The sequence below is a fragment of the Phyllobates terribilis genome, unplaced genomic scaffold (genome assembly GCF_046119375.1).
Source record: "Phyllobates terribilis strain yellow unplaced genomic scaffold, ASM4611937v1 Scaffold_17__1_contigs__length_24005725, whole genome shotgun sequence".
Lineage (NCBI taxonomy): Eukaryota > Metazoa > Chordata > Amphibia > Anura > Dendrobatidae > Phyllobates > Phyllobates terribilis.
The window spans coordinates 1,168,709-1,190,324 of record NW_027362777.1 but is presented as its reverse complement, the minus strand read 5'-3'; the positions used below and the strand labels follow the sequence as shown (position 1 = coordinate 1,190,324).

At 43.9% G+C, this 21,616-nt stretch overlaps 3 protein-coding genes across 3 annotated transcripts in view; all 3 read right to left on the bottom strand.

Annotated features, from left to right (window-relative positions):
* The window catches only part of LOC141176173 (uncharacterized), a 46,912-nt gene extending 42,451 nt beyond the window's left edge, over positions 1-4,461 (bottom strand). Inside the window, exon 1 of the mRNA XM_073660168.1 lies at positions 4,335-4,461. Coding sequence (XP_073516269.1) covers positions 4,335-4,461 — 127 coding nt within the window. The remainder of the gene's footprint in view (positions 1-4,334) is intronic.
* Positions 4,462-7,272: 2,811 nt separating this feature from the next.
* On the bottom strand, positions 7,273-13,226 carry LOC141176209 (uncharacterized). Its single transcript, XM_073660194.1, has 3 exons — positions 13,131-13,226; positions 12,844-12,934; positions 7,273-10,481 (listed from the first exon to the last, which is right to left on the bottom strand). Exon 3 carries the CDS (start codon positions 10,393-10,395, stop codon positions 9,457-9,459), a length of 939 nt encoding a protein of 312 aa, XP_073516295.1. The 5' UTR covers positions 10,396-10,481; positions 12,844-12,934; positions 13,131-13,226; the 3' UTR covers positions 7,273-9,456.
* A 91-nt stretch (positions 13,227-13,317) lies between these two features.
* LOC141176208 (gastrula zinc finger protein XlCGF53.1-like) lies at positions 13,318-21,251 on the bottom strand. The gene is made up of 4 exons (XM_073660193.1): positions 21,185-21,251; positions 13,753-13,890; positions 13,519-13,623; positions 13,318-13,435 (listed from the first exon to the last, which is right to left on the bottom strand). Exons 2-4 carry the CDS (start codon positions 13,819-13,821, stop codon positions 13,382-13,384), a joined length of 228 nt encoding a protein of 75 aa, XP_073516294.1. The 5' UTR covers positions 13,822-13,890; positions 21,185-21,251; the 3' UTR covers positions 13,318-13,381.
* Between the last annotated feature and the right edge of the window lie 365 nt (positions 21,252-21,616).

Genomic DNA, 21,616 nt, shown 5'->3' with positions numbered 1-21,616 from the left:
AGAGAAGCTGAAGTACAGGTGGTGTCTTCAGAAATACTGCTGATTCCACTACGTCACTAAAAAGTCAGCGGGAACTTAAGGAGATAATTGTCAGGAAGAAAGAGCTTAGGTTCATGGAGAACTGAGCTGACTTCTCTGTCGGCTACAGGCTTTACGATAGGGACAGGCTGCACCTCAATGGGGAGAATGCAGATGTGCTGGGGGAAAAAATGGTCAGATGGATGGAGGAGCTTTCAACCTAGGATCTGGGGGGAGGGAAGGTAGCTGTGCAAATAAGGGGGTAGAGTAGACAGAGAGTGAGACATTCAAGGAAAGTAAGGAGACGAGTAGCAGTAATAAATGTGTTAATAGTATTAAATGTCTGCAGGCAAATGCAAGAAGTCTTGAAAACAAAATGAATGAATCAGAGTCTCTTAGGTCAGCCACAGATTACGACGTGGTGGGCATTACAGAAAGCTGGCTGGGTGAAAGCCATGACTGGGTGACAAACAGAGGGTTAGACTACATTGAAACGGATAGGAAAGAAAAATAGGTAGAGGGGTATTTTCGTTAAAACCAACTTAAGACCTCAAGCTCAATGACGATATGGGGGGGAGCTTCGACAATGTACTGCACACATGCCCAACTCTTGGTGATTATATTTGACCCACGACACCAGAACCACCACACCTATGTGGGGCCATTATTTTGCATGGAGGACTATGTGAGGCCCATTATACTGTATGGAAAGCTATGTGGGGCTCATTGTACTGTATGGAAAGTTATGTGGGGCCCATTATACTGTATGGAAAGTTATGTGGGGCCCATTATACTGTATGGAAAGTTATGTGAGGCCAATCATACTGTATGCAGGACTATGTGGGGCCCATTATTCTGTATGGAGGACTATGTGGGGCCCATTATTCTGTATACTGGTTGGTCCACAACTTTGTCCAAGTTTTTCATTTTGGCCCTCTGCATTTTAAAACCAGTATGGGTAGATGTACATGGAAATGGCAATAATGGAAAGCTGCTAATTGGACTTTGCTACAAGCTTCCTAATATACAGTGGTGGCCAAAAGTATTGGCACCCCTGCAATTCTGTCAGATAATACTCCGTTTCTTCCTGAAAATGATTGAAATCACAAATTCTTTGGTATTATCTTCATTTAATTTGTCTTCAATGAAAAAACACAAAAAGAATTGTCCTAAAGCCAAATTGGATATAATTCCACACCAAACCTAAAAAAGGGGGTGGACAAAAGTATTGGCACTGTTTGAAAAATCATGTGATGCTTCTCTAATTCATGTAATTAACAGCACCTGTAACTTACCTGTGGCACCTAACAGGTGTTGGCAATAACTAAATCACACTTGCAGCCAGTTAACATGGATTAAAGTTGACTCAACGTCTGTCCTGTGTCCTTGTGTGTACCACATTGAGCATGGAGAAAAGAAAGAAGACCAAAGAACTGTCTGAGGACTTGAGAAACCAAATTGTGAGGAAGCATGAGCAATCTCAACGCTACAAGTCAGTCCATCTCCAAAGACCTGAATGTTCCTGTGTCTTCCAAGCGCAGTGTCATCAAGAAGTTTAAAGCCCATAGCACTGTGGCTAACCTCCCTAGATCCAATATAAGTTTCTCAATTGGTGCATATTAAAGATAATATATATACTGCTCAATGGCTAGCACCTAATGGTAGGAATATAGGTTAAGTCGTTCGACATAGATAAATACTTGAAGAAATAAATACGACCATATCAACCCAAAATAATAATAAAATTTAACTTTTATTCATAAATAGTATAAAAAGTTACTTCATAATCAATATAGGGCACAGTACAAGAATACAGAAAAACACATATCATGTATGATGACCATCTCACTGAAGGGACGATCCAGTCCACATGTAATAGGGTCCGAGGCACCACAGCAAAAAAGCATATATATAGTCCTTCATATAACAGACCAATAAAGAATTTCTTTTAGATACATGTGATCTACTTAAGAAAGTTGATGGATTGTATTTGGACCCAGAAATGATTCTTGTGACGGGTGATGTGGAATCACTTTATACTAATATCAAGCATGTGGATGGTCTAAGAGCTTGCGCTTTTTTCCTCAATACCTCTAATCCAGAGGTCCCCAACCGCCGGTCCGCGGACCAGGACCGGGCCGTTGGGGTTTTTCAGCCGGTCCGCGGGGAGAGGGGGCCCCTCCAGCCTCCAGCAGGGCCGCCATCAGGGCATGACTGCCCTGACTCCAGTATGGGGCCCGGCCGGTAGGAGCCCCCTCGGAGCCCCCCTCTTGTGCGTCTCTCTCCTCATGGGGCCCCCGGCCGCATGCTAAGCGCCGGGTCCGGGACATCTTAGCGCTGCGCTGCTGCGGCAGCACCTTCATGATTCCCCTGACTTCCGGTCATGTGACGGCGCCGTCACATGGCCGGAAGTCAGGAGAACCTGGTGTCAGCGATTTGGACGAGCGCCAGGATTCTGCAGGGATCGCATGGGGGTAAGTATAACAAGTTTTATTTTTTTTTAAATACAATTAACTAGGAGTGGGGGGAATGGGAGATGCACATGGGGGGAGGGGAGAGATGAGAGATGCACATGGGGGAGGGGAGAGATGAGAGATCCACATGGGGGGGAGGGGAGAGATGCACATGGGGGAGGGGAGAGATGAGAGATCCACATGGGGGGGAGGGGAGAGATGAGATGCACATGGGGGAGGGGAGAGATCCACATGGGGGGAGGGGAGAGATGCACATGGGGGGAGGGGAGAGATGAGAGATGCACATGGGGGGAGGGGAGAGATGAGAGATGCACATGGGAGGGAGGGGAGAGATGAGAGATGCACGGGGTGGATGAGAGATGCACGGGGGGGTGAGAGATGCACGGGGGGGTGAGAGATGCACGGGGGGGGGTGAGAGATGCACGGGGGGTGGATGAGAGATGCACGGGGGGGTGAGAGATGCACGGGGGGGATGAGAGATGCACGGGGGGTGGATGAGAGATGCACGGGGGGGGGGTGAGAGATGCACGGGGGGGTGAGAGATGCACGGGGGGGTGAGAGATGCACGGGGGGGATGAGAGATGCACGGGGGGGTGAGAGATGCATGGGGGGGATGAGAGATGCACGGGGGGTGGATGAGAGATGCATGGGGGGGTGAGAGATGCACGGGGGGGTGAGAGATGCACGGGGGGTGGATGAGAGATGCACGGGGGGGTGAGAGATGCACGGGGGGGATGAGAGATGCACGGAGGGGGATGAGAGATGCACGGGGGGTGGATGAGAGATGCACGGGGGGGTGAGAGATGCACGGGGGGGATGAGAGATGCACGGAGGGGATGAGAGATGCACGGGGGGTGGATGAGAGATGCACGGAGGGGGATGAGAGATGCACGGAGGGGGATGAGAGATGCACGGGGGTGAGCTGCACATGGGGTGGTGAGAGATGCACATGGGGGGGTTATGTTTACATAACTTTGTTGCCTTATGAAGGGTGGGGGGAGCCCCCAAAAATTTCTTGCACAGGGGCCCACTACAGTCTGTGTCCGCCCCTGGGATGAAGTAAATGCAGCTGAACAGCAGCTGTCAGGACAGCTGCCCTGTCCTGCTGCAGGGCGTGATGGGGCCTCAGTGATGCGGCTCCTGGCACAGCACATTATGTGGGGCTCCTGGCATAGCTCCTGGCGGGGACCTGGTCTACACTATATGATAAGTATGCACTAAACTCCAAATCCCTCCATTACCCCGCCCCCATATGACCAAAGCCCCGCCCACCCCACCCCCTCCTTGCTGGGCCATGGAAAAATGATCTTGCTTCAAGCCGGTCCCTGGTGCAAAAAAGGTTGGGGACCACTGCTCTAATCTACCGAGAGATATTGTCGACTTGGTGATGTGCCTCTTGGAATTTTCCCTTACCCACAACTTTTTCACTTTTAAGGGGTCCTTCTACCTACAGCTCCAGGGTACTGCAATGGGTGCATCTTTTGCGCTGGCCTATGCTAATTTGTTCCTGGGGCTGTGGGAGAGGGGCCTCTCCCTGCCGGATCGGCGGGCGTCAATGGATCGCGTCCCTTTTTGGACGCGCTACATTGACGATATCCTGCTGATCTGGCAGGGTTCGGTTGAGGACTTGCAAACATTTGTGCAACTCCTCAACACTAATGAGATGAATATCTATATTACTTTCAATTGGGATATTGACACAGTGAACTTTCTTGATGTTACCCTTACAAGGGATCATAATAATTTGATACAAACAAACATCTATAGAAAGGATACCTCCAAGAATATGTTGCTCCACGCATCGTCCTCCCATCCCCCGTGGATGGTTCGATCTGTACCCACTGGGCAATTTCTGGGTCTCCGCAGACTTTGTTCCAGTGATGAAGATTTTGTTAGACAGTCCAAGGACATGAAGAAGAGATTCTATGAGAGGGGCTACAGTAAACGGGTGGTTAAAAGAGCGTACCATCGCGCTAAATATTCAAATAGGTACGATTTGCTTTATTTGCAAAGAAATCCTAAGATCAATGACAAACCTAGATTTATAACAAACTACCATGGACAATTCGGACGGATGAGGAAATGCTTGACTCAAGCTTGGCCCATCCTCCTGATAGATCCGGTATTGTCAAAAATCCTTCCTGATCGCTCACCCATTACTGTACGCCGCTCCAAGAATCTCCGTGACTATCTTGTACATAGTCACTACCAAACTGTGTCTGGCATGTCTACAATTTTTGGTGCATCGGGTCCTGAATGTGGTAGTTTTCCGTGCGGTCGATGCGTCGCTTGCCCCAATATGGATAGAACCAATATTTTCTCCAATGCAGCTGGCACGAAAACCTATGAAATAAGGAGCCGCATTACATGTATCTCACGCTTTGTTATTTATTATGCTACTTGCCCCTGTGGGCTTATTTATGTTGGCCTAACAACGCGCCAACTCAAAGTGAGAATAAGAGAACATGTATTGGGGATATTGGCGGCGATCGACTGCGCGGATCCCTCCACACTCAGGACTATACCTAAACATTTTAAACTCCATCATGACTGCGATAGCTCCCTCCTGAGGGTTCGTGGGATAGATGCGTTAAGAGTTGGTATTCGTGGAGGTAAACTGAGCCAACGCTTGGCTCAGCTCGAATCTAGATGGATTTGGCGATTAAATACTGTACATCCCAATGGACTGAATGAGAATCTCAGCTTCGCTCCCTTTCTTTAATCTCTCCCCTGTCACATATTTTGTTGTGGTTTTTATGATTTTAACATTTTTTTATTATTATTTTTAGTATTCTTCATCATCCGTTTGCAGTTTACTTCCTCTGGCGTGTTGTCTCTTCATTATGGCTGATATCATATGGATGAATATGTGAATAAGAATATACTGAATAATCTATTTCATCCGGGAATGACTACTGCAGTGTATATATATTGTGGATCTTCCTTTCGCGTTTGAAGATCCTTATATGTTAATTGGTTTAAATGGAAGTTATATCTGGGAAGTTCGCTACCCCTACATTAGATATTGTCCCCCTTGATTTAATCATGGTGATATATAGGATGTTATCTTTTGATATTCCACCTACTATATATTAATGCTAGGACAATATGATTTTTCCACATTCCTCTCTCTATATATATATGGGATTGAACATGATCTGTATAGGCATTTTGTCATATTGTTATATATACTACTTGATGTGATGATATATTGTATGCAGATTGCCATATTGTTAATTCATTTGGTTGGGATACTGTCTCTATTATACGATCTACCTATATATCTATGTGGTGGTAGTGGAAGTATATATATCATTTAATTGAGCTTATACCTCTTGCTATGGTTCCTGACTATGGGAGGTTTAAGGACCTTACGCGCGAGCGTCGCCGCTTTCTGAGTACCCCGTGCCACCTGGCGTCTCTATGCAAGGACCTGTATCGCTTGGGTCCATGTGACCATCACGTGATCCCTTGCATGACGCCCGCGCCACCGGTTGCTTGGTAGCGGGGACGCTGCGCGCATTACTGCGGGTCCACCCCCTTCACTCGATTGGCCAACACAACATTTAAATATACACGCCCCTAGAGGAAGTTGACACCCCCTGAAGAAGGCAAACGCCGAAACGTGCGTTGGGGTGGACGAGCGGTCCACGTGAGGGTGCCCTGACATCACAGCTTGTGGCCCAGGTAATTCTCCCCTACATAACGCAGCACTTGTTTTTTACTCACCTATCTTTATACTCGCTTGGTATACACCCTGTCAACATAACTCTATTAACTGAACCATTCTAGCTGTTATACCTCGATTATAATGGTGCTATAGTGGCTATTACTAGTGTCCCTTATGTGGCGTTTGATATGATGAAGGTATATCTTAGCCTAGGTATATGGCACCCTGACAGTATAGGTTATGAACTGTGGTCATTTGATAATCCTCTTTATTGGTCTGTTATATGAAGGACTATATATATGCTTTTTTGCTGTGGTGCCTCGGAGCCTATTACATGTGGACTGGATCGTCCCTTCAATGAGATGGTCATCATACATGATATGTGTTTTTATGTATTCTTGTACTGTGCCCTATATTGATTATGAAGTAACTTTTTATACTATTTATGAATAAAAGTTAAATTTTATTATTATTTTGGGTTGATATGGTCGTATTTCTTTCTTCAAGTATTTAACCTCCCTAGATGTGGATGGAAAAGAAAAATTGACGAGAGATTTCAACGCAAGATTGTGCGGATGGTGGATAAAGAACCTCGACTAACATCCAAACAAGTTCAAGCTGCCCTGCAGTCCGAGGGTACAACAGTGTCAACCCGTACTATCCGTCGGCGTCTGAATGAAAAGGGAGACTGTATGGTAGGATACCCAGGAAGACCCCACTTCTTACCCCGAGACATAAGAAAGCCAGGCTGGAGTTTGCCAAAACTTACCTGAGAAAGCCTAAAACGTTTTGGAAGAATGTTCTATGGTCAGATGAGACAAAAGTCGAGCTTTTTGGGAAAAAGCATCAACATAGAGTGTAAAGGAAAAAAAAAGAGGCATTCAAAGAAAAGAACACGGTCCCTACAGTCAAACATGGCGGAGGTTCCCTGATGTTTTGGGGTTGCTTTGCTGCCTCTGGCACTGGACTGCTTGACCATGTGCATGGCATTATGAAGTCTGCAGACTACCAACAAATTTTGCAGCATAATGTAGGGGCCAGTGTGAGAAAGCTGGGTCTCCCTCAGAGGTCATGGGTCTTCTAGCAGGACAATTACCCAAAACACACTTCCAAAAGCACTATAAAATGGTTGGAGAGAAAGCACTGGAGACTTCTAAGGTGGCCAGCAATGAGTCCAGACCTGAATCCCATAGAACACCTGTGGAGAGATCTCAAAATGGCAGTTTGGAGAAGGCACCCTTCAAATATCAGGGACCTGGAGCAGTTTGCCAAAGAAGAATGGTCTACAATTCCAGCAGAGCATTGTAAGAAACTCATTGATGGTTACCGGAAGCGGTTGTTCGCAGTTATTTTAGCTAAAGGTTGTGCAACCAAGTATTAGGCTGAGGGTGCCAATACTTTTGTCTGGCCCATTTTTGGAGTTTTGTGTGAAATGATCAATGATTTCATTTTTGCTTCATTCTCTTTTGTGTTTTTTCCTTGCAAGCAAATTAAATGAAGATAATAAGACCAAAGAATGTGATTGCAATCATTTTCAGGAAGAAACTGAGTATTATCTGACAGAATTGCAGGGGTGCCAATACTTTTGACCACCACTGTAGCTGAACATGAAAAGGATGATATGCTGCAACAAATTAAAAAGGCAACAAAAACAAGTCATGGTGAAAAGTGTTGGATCCCTTGAAATTGTTCCAGAAAATGAAGTAATTCTCCCAGAAAATTATTGCAATTACATGTTTTGTTATACAGGCTTATTTCCTTTGTGTGTATTGGAACAACACAAGAAAACACAGAAAAAAAAGGCAACTTGAACATAATTTCACACAAAACCACATAAAATAGGTCGGACAAAATTGTTGACACCTTGCCAAAATTGTGGGTAAACAACTTTGTTTCAATCATGTGAAGCTTGTTCAAACACAATTGTCGCAAATAGTAGGTGTGGGCAATATGAAAATCACAACTAAAACCAGATAAAAAAGGGAGAAGTTGATTCAATCTTCGCATGAGTCTGAGGACTTGAAAACCAAAATTTTTGAAAAATATCAATAATTTCAAGGTTATAAGTCCATCTTTAGAGATCCGGATGTTCCTCTGTCCAAGGTGCGCAACATAATCAATAAATTTACAACACATACAGTCAAATATGGTGGCCCTTCAAAGATGTTTTGGGTTGTTTTGCTGCCTCTGGCACTAGGTACCTTAACTGTGCAAGGCATCATGAAATCTGAAGATTAGCAAAGGATTTTGGGGCACAATGTAGTGCCTAGTGTCAGAAAGCTGGGTTTGCGTCCTAGGTCATGGGTCTTTCAGCATGACAATGACCCCAAACATAATTCAAGAAGCACCCAGAAAATGGATGGAAACAAAGTTCTGGACAGTTCTGACCAGCAATGAATCCGGACCTAAATCCCATTGAACACCTGTGGAGAGATCTTAAAATTGCTGTATGGAGAAAAATATTAAAATTTGCAAGTCCTCAGTGGTTGATACCATCTTTTCAGTTAGCCATTAGTCAGTAAGCTTTCGAGACTACTCAGGTCCTTCATCAGATATAGTATAACACAAAAATCTGAAGAGTCACATATTTATGCACAACAGGGCACAGGAATAGTGCAATAAATAAGACAAGTGACGTGAAGCAGAACTATCAGTATGGGAAAGGGATAAGCAGTTGTGGCCGTAAATATGCGTGGACACAAGTAGGTCTATTCTTTCTTTTCTTTTTTTGTGTGGCGATAAGAATTCATCCTTGTTTTTAGTTTTTGCCCTGTCTCCCCTACATACAGACCCCCAGTTGGACATTTGGAACATATAATTAAGTTCATTGTGATGCAGCTGAAAGTACCTGGGATCTTGTGGTCCTGATGTGAGTTGGGAATCTTTATCTTGTCCGTGGTCATTATAAATGGACGGGTTTTACATATACAGTTGGTGAGGATGAATTTTGTAAGTTTCACCACAAAGGTGAAACTATCCTCCCGGTCAGTTTGCTTTCCTTCCCAGTACCTTTTCATTCAAACAATGTTAGGTTTCTGGGAGATTATACTTGTTCCTTTTATTTTTGGTTCTCCTTAGCTTGCCTTCTTTGCCCTATATTAATGAGTTTTTGTTTCTCATTCAGGGTCTTCGTATTTTACTTCATACTTTCCTTTCCCCTTGTTGACAGTGTGTTGCAGCCTCCCCTCTGATTCCTAAGGAGGTATGAGAAACTCCTCAACGACTTATTAGGGAGTTAGGTCTGTGGTGGCGTTTCTAGTTGTGCAGCTAGGGTCTTTCTTGTCTGTACAGAGACTAGTTGGGCGTAGCTGCGGCATTCTTCCCTGTGTGGGTTCTCTGGTGGTTATCAAAATGCGCTTTCTGTACAAAACATTTCCCACAATCTGAACATGAAAAAGCCTTTGCCCCCGTGTGGGTTCTCTGGTGCTTAAGAAAACTAGATTTCTGGTTAAAACATTTTCCACATTCTGAACATGGAAAAGGCTTCTCCCCTGTGTGAGTTTTCTGATGTTTGATAAGATTTGATTTCACAGTAAAATATTTCCCACATTCTGAACATGAAAATGGCTTCTCTCCTGTGTGAGTTCTCTGATGGTTGATAAGAGTTGATTTCTCTGTAAAACATTTTCCACATTCTGAACATGGAAAAGGCTTCTCCCCTGTGTGAGTTCTCTGATGTTGGAAAAGATTTGATTTCTTTGCAAAACATTTCCCAGATTCTGCACATGAAAATGGCTTCTCCACTGTGTGAGTTCTCTGATGTATATTAAGATATGATTTTTGGTTAAAACATTTTCTACATTCTGAACATGGAAAAGGCTTCTCCCCTGTGTGAGTTCTCTGATGTTTGATAAGAGTTGATTTCTCTGTAAAACATTTCCCACATTCTGAACAGGAAAATGGCTTCTCTCCTGTGTGAGTTATCTGGTGCCTAACAAGACTTGATTTCTGATTAAAACATCTCCCACACTTGGAGCAAGAAAATCTTTTCTCTGCTGTGTGAATTTTTTGATTTTTAAGAAAAGACTTTTTGAGAGGAAAACTATTTCCATATCCTGAATGTGAAAATGGCTTCTTTGCATTAGGAGCAGTTTGTTTTTTAATGCTTATTTTGTGACTTTGATTTTCCTTAGTAGTCGGTAATGAATGAGAAGACAGGACCTGTTTCATAGGATCAGATGATTGAGGTCTGCTGTGAAGGGATGATGGTATATCTGGAGTAATGTCATTCATTTCAATTGTATCCTGTGAGATCTCAAAATTATCTGATTTGAAAATTGAAGGTGTCAGCTGTCCCTCTGATCTCCTGGTACGGACATCTGCCAAGAAGAAAACCAATTATTATTTTTTAATAAAAAATCCTTGAATTTTATATATTTGAACATTTCTACTTAAACTGACTGTAAAAAAGGCAAGTTATATTAAACAATTCACTTATTCACCAGGACAATGACCATCTAATAGAAAATCTCATAGGATGAACCAGTGGAGAGTGGTGTTCAACTGTTTGTTCATTCTGCCTCCCAAATATGGAGTAAAAGGCGCAGGCTCTGTCCAGCCACTAAGATTAGGGAGCCTGGGACCTGTAGTACCATCCTGTCTGGCAGTATGGGTGTGCGTGCTGTCCAGCTGGAGTAATCTGCTCCCTGCTTCAGCCATTTGGAGAGCACCGCACCCTACTAAAGCTGGAAGCATATTGCCGGAAGCTGCCAGATCCAGCCTTGTTCTCCTCTGGTTCAGTCATCTGTGCTCAGCTCCCGGCTTGTGTATTTGTTTCCTGTTGTGGCCCCGGCCCGTTTACTGACTACTCTTATGTCTTCTGATTTTGTACTTTCTCTGCTCTCCTGGCTCTGACCCCGCTACCTGACTGTTCTTCTTCCCATCTCACTCCACAGAACAGCAGGTAACACCGTGGCCCAAGCCTAGGGGTCTCTGTGTAAGTCCAGATCCATGTAGAGGGGTTAAACGGCGATGAGCAAAGTAATTTGTGAAATCTGTAAAAAAGGTAGATAGTGACAAGCCTGTTCGTGGTAACAATCTTTTGAGCTTCCAGGTGACCAAGACCAGCTCCCCCAATACATTGTGTCTGCAAACTATTCCAGCAAAATCTGCATTCCTAATAGCTTAATGGCGCTTCTTCCCTTCTTAACCTGCCATGTGCCCAGATAGTAGTGTACAACCGTATATAGGGGATTGTCAGATTCAAGAGAAGTTGGAAAATAATTTGTAAGGTCCATTTGTTTTCTATTATCCTTTGTGAAGAATTCCAAAGTTATCACCACATAAAGTGACACATGTCAGATTTGAAAAATGGGTCTGATTAGAAACATAATACTGGCTGCAGGAAGAGGTTAAATCAGAGGATTACTGAAGTCAAAAACTGTGACTACAGACAATAAAACATCTACTGAAATGATCAAACTGAACAGTCTTCATCAGGGAAAAATGAGTAACTACAATCTAAACTATCGTAAGGGACAATATTTTCTGTCAGATGAGTGTCAAGAAGAAATATTAGACATTTAAAGTGAACTTTTATATAATACTGCAGAGATGAGGCGTCTTAAATTTAGATCTCGGGCATTTGGAAGAGATAATGGAGATCTTTTTGAAAGACGACCAGGGAGTTATAGAGTCACATAAGTGAGGCCGGCTGATCCAACCACAATGAAACTATCATACAGAATGAACTTGTAAAAAAAAGAAAGAATATAAAAACATGTAACATCCCCAACAACAACGTATGTATGAAGGGAGAAATCCAACACTAAACTGGACTTGCACTCATTTATGGTGGACCATTGGAGCAACTATGAGTCCTGACCAGAAGAGTAGAGAAAGTATTAGTGCCCCCATTTCAGGAGAGATTGTGCAGTGATCTGAATTCCTTAGGATTGAAAACATAATGGAATTTATGACGTGGAGTGAATCCATGAAACCAGGGCTCGAGCCATGCCAACACATCTCCTGCAGGCGTGAATAAATGTATATTACAGCCATCAGCCACGCACAGCTTAGAGATATATCATGGCACAGGTGTAATGTTTTCTGTATAGTTTATCACAATCCTGTTTGAAGTTAGTTGGTTTTAAAAGAAATTGAAAAGTCAGGATAAAGGGAAACTCTGCTGTTATTGTACAGAAATTCACACTTGGCCCTCACCGCACATTTAATGTCGATAATAAAAGTGATCTTTGGTCAGAAAGACTGGACCTGGTCTTGTAGGGACCATATGGGCACATTCAGCAGCACAGAAGGGAGAGAAGGTAGATTCATCCAATAAGATATCAGGGATCTAGGAAGCCAACAGCATCATTACCCTCCGCTTTCTCTTACAGGCCCATCATAATATTTTTCTTCAAGTGATTTTCTAACTTGTCAGCACATTCTACATACGCGATCATTTGTCTTTATAGTTTGCAGATCTGAGCAGGTAACGGTCAGCATCTCCTAATCCCAGGGGGTTGGTGGATCCTCCAGGTTGTAAGGTCTATAGAAAAGGGCTTTCACAATTACACAAAGAAATTTGAATATTTTCAGACGGAGGAGAATGTTGTGGTCTAGCGGCAAAATGGTGATCACACGATTGTGATATGGCCGGACTACACAACCGATAAAGCAGCCACAGATGGGGACTGAGAAGAATCTGTGACTTCTCTGCATTTAGTGGTTACTACTCACCTGGGTGGTCATATGTAGGAATCTCCTCTTTACACCGCTCATCACCCCTCACATATGTCTCTGTAGTATTAATATGGGTCAGATCTTCACCCTGAAACAAATATTGTAAAAGTCACAGACAGATGGAGAAGTCCCATCTATGATCAGCTCTAATCCTGTCATCTCCACCGTTCTCATTACACAAGTATAAAACATAATAATGGTGGATAAAACAGAACTGAAGACATGACCTTTACAGCCGTCCACACATCATAGGGGAAATCTCATGACACCTTCTCTCCATCTACCTGATGATCCTGAGGAACATTGGGATCTTCTTCTTTACAGTCCTGTGGAAGAAGAGGACGGGGACATCTCTCTGGTGTTGTCCTCTTACTGGATAGATCTGGAGGAAACACATACAGGGACTGAATTCATTCTTTACATACAGATTATTATAGGACGTGTGCATTTAGTCCTGTCTATTACCTGGTGATGTGAGGGGCTGGGGAACCTCCATCATGACGTCCTTGTACAGATCTTTGTGTCCTTCTAAATACTACCACTCCTCCATGGAGAAATAGACAGCGACATCCTGACACCTTATAGGAACCTGACACATACAATGATACCGTCATCCCGCCAATCCCTTCATATCATTACTGTATAATTTCCCAGCATTCCCAGCAGTGTCACCTCTCCAGTCAGCAGCTCAATCATCTTGTAGGCGAGTTCTAGGATCTTCTGGTCATTGATGTCCTCATGTATCAGGGGGTGAGGTGGAGGCCTCGTGATTAATCTCTGGTTATGGAGAGACACATTAATAAATCTCACTACAGACATTTCCAGAGTCCTCACCTCTCCAGTTCTGTCCATCTGTTATTCCCATAGATAAGAATGATGTAATGTGACGTCATCAGAATCTCTCACCTCTCCAGTAAGCCGGAAAAGGATCTCTAGGGTGAGGTGTAATATCCTCTCCACCATCTTGTCCATCATTTTCCTGGATAAATCAGGAAAATGTTCTTATATAGATGACTTTCACTGAGAGGATCCGGTATTTTAGATCTGAATGAGAAAAAGATAAGCTGATGGATAAGACCATTTTTCTGCAAACGATGATGCGGAATCTAAACTGTACCATGAGTACCCTTCATCCCTTAATCTGGTGTTCAGGTCTATTGCCTGTATATTAAAATCTGTGACATTCTAGCAGTACCTTCTCAACCGTAAAATTTGGCCCTTGGGTTTTCCTCTTTTTATGGGGATGGGGGTGGGGGTGGTGGTTATCCCACTTCAATAGTTTATTAGTGCTTGAAGGTTTATGGTAGATGAGTGTCCCTATGGTCCCATTACAATCCTTCTTGATCAGTACATACAGGAAAGGCAACTGGTAATAATTGGTGTTGGTCTGCTTCTTTAAACAAAATGTACTTTTCAGGTTATCCCCCAGTACCCTCACTTTTCATCCCTTCTTTTGAGGTCCACACAGTCAGACTCTACCGGCCCTTCTCCCTGCCAGTGGCGGTTGTGTATCGCCCTCCGGCCCCCTCCCGTCAGTTTGTGGATCACTTTGCCACTTAACTTCCAAACTTTCTATCCTATGACATCCCCACCCCCATCATGGGAGACTTTAACATCCCAATTAGCGATTCCCTCTCCCTATCTGCCGCTCATCTTTTATCGCTAACTTCCTCCTTCGGCCTTTCACAGCTTACTAATTCTCCTACACATAAAGATGGAAATACTCTTTGACCTGATCTTCGCACAGCTCTGTTCAATACATGACATTACTAACTCTCCTCTTCCACTCTCTGATCACAACCTTCTCCCATTCTCTGTCAAGAACTGTCACCCTGCTCAAGACACCCCTACTTTCCACACTTATAGAAATATACATGCCATTAACACCCAGAAATTTATGAAAACGTTGCAATGATCATTGGCCCCAATCTCCTCCCTCTCATGCCCTGACTCTGCACTGAAGCATTATAACGAAACATTGCAATGCGCCCTGGATGAAGGCACACCTCCTACACAGAGAACAACTCGGCACAGACGGCGACAACCCTGGAACACGCTGCAAGCACATTTTTTCCAGTGGTGCTCCAGGTGTGCCGAACGGCTGTGGACAAAATCTTGTCTGGCCGAAGATTTCCTCCATTATAAATTTATGCTTAAAACCTATAAAGCCGCCCTTCACCTATCCAAACAAACCTACTTTGACAACCTAATCATCTCATGGTCCAATAATCCTAAACACCTGTTTGACACTTTTCACTCTCTCCTTAATCAATAAGCACAGGCCCCAACCACCGACCTCAGCACTGACGATCTCGCCAATTATTTCAAAGAAAAAATTGACCATATCCGACAGGAAATTTTTTTCTCAATCCCCACATGTTATGCATGCTCCTCCCTCCCACATTGTATCTTGCTCATTTTCTGACTTCGAAACAGTAACGGAAGAAGAAGTGACAAGGCTCCTTGCTTCCTCTCGCTCTACCACCTGCACCAGTGACCCTATTCCTTCACATCTCCTTCAGTCCCTTTCTCCAGCTGCCACCACTCACCTAACTAGTTTTCAAAATTTTAATTTTTATGCCCTTAAATCAGAGAGATATGTTACACAAAATAGTTAATAAATAAAATTTCCCACATGTCTACTTTACATCAGCGCAATTTTGGAACCAAAATTTTTTTCTAGTAAGGAGCTATAAGGGTTAAAAGTTGACCAGCGATTTCTCATTTTTACAACAAAATTTACAAAACCATTTTTTTTAGGGACCACATCACATTTGAAGTGACTTTGAAGGGCTTTTATGACAGAAAATACCCAAGAGTGACACCATTCTAAAAACTGCACCCCTCAAGGTGCTCAAAACCACATTCAAGAAGTTTAAAAACCCTTCAGGTTCTTCACAGGAATTTTTGGAATGTGGAAGAAAAAAATTAACATTTAACTTTTTTCACAAAAATGTTACTTTAGACCCAAATTTTTTTGTTTTCGCAGGGGTAACAGAAAAAAATGGACCCCAAAATTTGTGGTGAAATTTCCTCTGAGCACGCAGATACCCCATAAGTGAGGAAAAAACACTGTTTGAGAACACAGCAGGGCTCGGAAGGGAAGGAGCGCCATTTGACTTTTTGAATGTAAAATTTGCTTGAATAATTAGCGGACGCCATGTTACGTTTGGAGAGCTCCTGATGTGCCTAAACAGTGGAAACCCCCCACAAGTGAACCCATTTTGGAAACTATACCCCTTAGGGAACCTATCTAGATGTGTGGTGAGCAACTTGAACACCCAGGTGCTTCACAGAAGTTTATAACATTGAACCGTAAAAATAAAATGTTCACATTTTTTCAGCAAAAATGTTTTTCAGCTCCCAATTTTGCATTTTCATAAGGGTAAGAGAAATTGCACTAAGCAATTTGTTGTGCAATTTCTCCTGAGTAAGCCGATACTCCATATGTGCGGGAAAACCACTGTTTGGGCGCGCGGCAGGGTTCAGAAGGGAAGGAGCGCTATTTGACTTTTTGAATGTAAAATTTGCTTGAATAATTAGCAGACACCATGTTGTGTTTGGACAGCCCCTGATGTGCCTAAACAGTGGAAACCCCCCACAAGTGACACCATTTTGGAAACTAGACCCCTCAGGGAACTTATCTAGATGTGTGGTGAGCATCCTGAACCCCAAAGTGTTTTACAGAAGTTTATAACATGGAGCCGTGAAAATAAAAAAATCTAACTTTTACCACAAAAATTATGTTTTAGACCCAATTTTTTTATTTTCACAAGGGTAAGAGGGGAAAATGGAACCCAAAAACTGTTGTGCAATTTTTCCTGAGTAAGCCAATACCCCATATGTGGGGAAAATACAGTGTTTGGGCGCACGGCAGAGTTCAGAAGGGAAGGAGCACTGTGTGACTTTTTGAATGCAAAATTGTCTGGAATCGAGGGCGGATGCCATGTTGCGTTTGGAGAGCCCCTGATGTGCCTAAGTAGTGGAAACCCCCCACAAGTGACCCCATTTTGGAAACTACACACCTCAAGGATTTTATCAAGGGGTATAGTGAACATTTTGAACCCAGAGGTACGACACAGAATTTGATAACATTAGGTCATCATATTAATAAGTTGTCATTAGTCTTGAGTGCAAGTGCTCGCTATTTGAGTTTGCATCGGGTGCTCAGATATGCACCATGTATCGCGGGTGCTCGAGTGACATGCTCGTGTCCCCGCCCCGCATGCTTCACGGTTATTAGACACCAAAAAAAAAACATGCGGGGATCGCTGGTGCATGGCAATCCCCGCAAGGTTTTTTTGGCTGTATAACAGCTGCAAAACATTTGGGACGGAGACTCGAGCATGTCACCCGAGCACCCGATGCAAACTCAAGTAGCGAGCACTTGCGTTCAACATTAGTCACCTTATCGTCATTTTTTTTTTCTACTTCTGAAAAAATCCCAGCCCCAACCCTAACCCTAACCTTAGCCCAACCCTAACTCTAGCCTAACCCTAGCCCAACCCCAACCCTAACCCTAGCACAACCCTAACCCTAAAGTTTATTTTTTACACCGTTCCTCGTGCGGTATAAGTGATTAGACGACTTTATTATTCGGGTCGGTGCAATTACAGTGATGCCAGATTCATAACGGGTTTTTATGATTGACAGCTGTCACACACTTAAAAGACACATTTTTTTGCAGACTAGTTTTTACATCGCCATATTTTGAGAGCTATAATTTTTCCATATTTCGGCCGACAGTCATTTACATTTGTCTTTTTGATCGCGTTTTATTCCATTTTTTGTTTGGCGGTATGATGATAAAGCATGGTTTTATGTTTCGTTTTTTTGCTTTTTTTTTATCGTGTTCACTAAAAGGGTTAACTAGCAGGACAGTTTTATAGGTCAGGTCGTTCCGGACGCGGCGATACCAAATATGTGTACTTTTATTGGTTTATTTTTTTTTTCATAAGATTATTTTTTTATGGGTACAATATATATATATATATATTTTTTATTTATTTTTTTCTGACATTTTTATTACTTTTACACATTGTCCCACTATGGGATTTTCACTTTTTGCAGCCTGATCGGCTGCATGGCATAGAGAGCAGCAGCTCCCTATGCCATGCAGTCTGTCAGCGCTGCACAGGGAGAAGTTACTTTGGTCGTGCACTGTGCATGACCAAAGCAACTTCCTGCCTCCTGGTGTCCCAGATGTTGTCATGATGACGTCGGGTCACCATGGCAACATCCGGGACCGGACTCCGATGCCGCTGGACGCCGGCAGACAAGGTAAGTATCGAGCTTACCTCCTCTTGCCACCGGAATGCTGCGATTGATTTCGATCGCATTTCGGAGGTTAATGTGCGGGGAGCGGTGCGGGGCTGCTCCCTGCACATAGCACTGGGTGTCAGCTGTAACAATCAGCTGACACCCGGTGGCGATCTCGCCCGCACCGCTTGTGTGTGGGCGAAATCGCCAGGGTGTATTAATACGCATCAGGCCCAGGGCACAGATACGTACTAATATGCCCTGGGTCATAAAGGGGTTAAACACGCCAGCATACATCCATTACTTAAATAAACATCCCTCGACCAGAACTGTGCTGCTAACTACAGACCTATTTCCAATCTTCCCTTTATCTCTAAACTCCTGGAATGACTGGTCCACTGCTGTCTAATCTGCTATCTCTCAGATAACTCCCTTCTTGACCCTTTACAATCTGGTTTCCGCTCTTTACATTCTACTGAAACTGCACTCACTAAAATGTCTAATGATCTACTAACAGCCAAATCTAATGGTCACTACTCCCTGCTGATTCTCCTGGATCTCTCTGCAGCATTCGACACTGTGGATCTACCTCACTGCCTGCTCCTTCACTGTGTCTTTTGCTGGCTCCTCTTCCTCTCCCCTTCCCCTTATTGTCGTGGTTCCTCAATGATCAGTCTTAGGCCCCCTTCTTTTCTCCTTATATTCCGCTCCTATTGGACAAACAATCAGCAGATTCGGTTTTTAGTACCATCTCTATGCTGATGACACCCAATTATACACCTCTTCTTCGGACATCACCCCTGCATTATTACAAAATACCAGTGATTGTCTTTCCGCTGTCTCTAACACTATGTCCTCCCTCTATCTAAAATTGAATCTGTCAAAAACTGAACTACTCGTATTTCCTCCCTCCACTAACCTACCTATGCCCAATATTGCCATCTCCGTTTGTGGCTCCATCATTACTCGCCAGCAAAATGCCCGCTGTCTTGGGGTCATACTTGATTCAGATCTTTCCTTCACTCCTCACATCAAATCGCTCGCTCGTGTCATCTACACCTCCAAAACATCTCTAGAATCAGAAATTTTCTTACCTTTGACTCTGTAAAAACTCTTACTGTAGCTCTTATTCATTCTCGTCTGGACTATTGCAACTCTTTACTTATCGGTCTCCCTCTTTCTAAACATTCCCCTCTCCAATCCGTCCTGAACGCAGCAGTCAGGGTCATATTCCTCACCAACCGATACAACAATGCCTCTTCCCTGTGCCAGTCATTGCACTGATTGCCCATCCAATACAGAGTTCAATATAAACTTATTGCTCTTACCCACAAAGCTCTTGACGATTCTGCACCGCCCTACATCACCTCCCTGGTGTCAGTCTATCACCCTACCCGTGCCCTCCGTTCTGCTAATGACTTAAAACTAAAATCCTCCATAATCTGAACCTCTCACTCCCGTCTCCAAGTTTTCTCGCATGCTGCACCAATTCTTTGGAATGCATTACCCAGGACAATTTGATTAATTCCCAATACTCACAGTTTTAAGCGCGCCGTAAAAACCCATTTCTTTAGATTGGCCTATCACCTCAACACACTTATCTAACTGTCCCAGTTTGGCCCATATTAAAATTTTCTTCAAAAATACTGGCACATACTGGCTGGCGACCAGTTCATGTGGTGTTATGTACTTACCCTATTTAGTATATTAAGGCTGTATTATACAATATATATACATTTTACCTTTTGTGTCTCCCCTATTTCCTTACAGACTGTAAGCTTGCGAGCAGGGCCCTCACTCCTTTTAATTTCTGAGTTATGCTTATTCTGTAAAGTCTGTATTGTCTGTATAAGTCCCCCCTAAAATTGTAAAGTGCTGTGGAATATGTTGTCGCTATAAAAATAAAAATTATTATTATAATAAATTCAGATGTAAATCTCAGGCCCACTCTATTGATGTTGAGTTCCCCGACAAATTCAAAAGATTGTTCACTCGTCCCTGACCAGGTGATAAAAATGTCATCAAGATATTTGTACCATACCCCAATATATGGATGCCATCACTTATCATCATCCCTGAATATTGTGGATTCCTCCCACCAGTCCAGGGATAAGTTAGCATATGAGGGGGCACAGAGGCTACCCATCGCAGTACCCCTGAGCTGGTGGAAGTACTTCCTGTCAAAAACAAAGGAGTTATGAGTAAGAGTGAATTTTAGAAGATCCTCCATGAAGTCATTATGTCTGCTACACTCTATTGATCTCGATTTCAAGAAACGTCTTACTCCTCTGATACCATCCTCATGCGGTATATTACTGTACAAAGCCTCGATATCTAGTAAGGCCTGCTCCCCTACATGCATGTATACATGCTCGAGGGTCTACATGTAGGGGAGCAGGCAAAGGGAAAACCAACTCCAGAGGGATTATTCCAACTGTAAAACCTCAGGTGGTACTATGGGAACATTATACTGTGTGGGGGGCATCATACACACTGCATAAGGGGCATAATGGGGGCATTACACTGTGTGGGGGGCATCATACATACTGCATAAGGGACATAACGGGGACATTACACTGTGTGGGGGCATCATACATCCTGCATAAGGGGCATTACACTGTGGGGGCATCATACATACTGCATAAGGGGCATAATGGGGGCATTACACTGTGTGGGGGCATCATACAAACTGCATAACGGGCATAATGGGGGCATTATACTGTGTGGGGGCATCATACATCCTGTATAAGGGGCATAATGGGGGCATTACACTGTGTGGGGGCATCATACATCCTGCATAAGGGGCATAATGGGGGCATTACACTGTGTGGGGGCATCAACATCCTGCATAAGGGGCATAATGGGGGCATTACACTGTGGGGCCAGTAAAGGGGTCCTGTACTATGAGAACAATACGTTTCCTCCCTTCCTGTCTCCATAGTTGGGTCGTATGTATCTATTACAGGAAACAGAACAAAAACCTTATGATTCTTATAAATGGGCAACACAAGACCCCAAAAGAGTCTCGGTGCTGAAGGGGTTAATACCCCCTGCGCCCAGTAATGGGGTCTCCACATACCTCCACCTGCAGAGCCGCCACCACATATATGGCTGCTCTGTGCGCACAGGAGCTGTGATGAGGTCACAGGAGGGGAGGAGTCAGGGGTCACATGATCAGGGGCCTCAGTGGATGCAGGACTCTGCTGTGCTGGTTGTCATGGTGCTGGATGAGCTGAAGTTTATGTGTGGGGTCAGGAGGGGTTTACAGTGTGGATGTAGCAGAGCCGCGGAGCAGAGCCGTGTGTGTACGAGGCGTACGGAGTAGAGCTGCACGTGTACGAGGCGTACGGAGCAGAGCCGCGTGTGTACGAGGTGTACGGAGCGGAGCCGTGTGTGTACGAGGTGTACGGAGCAGAGCCGCGTGTGTACGAGGTGTACGGAGCAGAGCCGCGTGTGTACGAGGTGTACGAAGCGGAGCCGTGTGTGTACAAGGTGTACGGAGCGGAGCCGC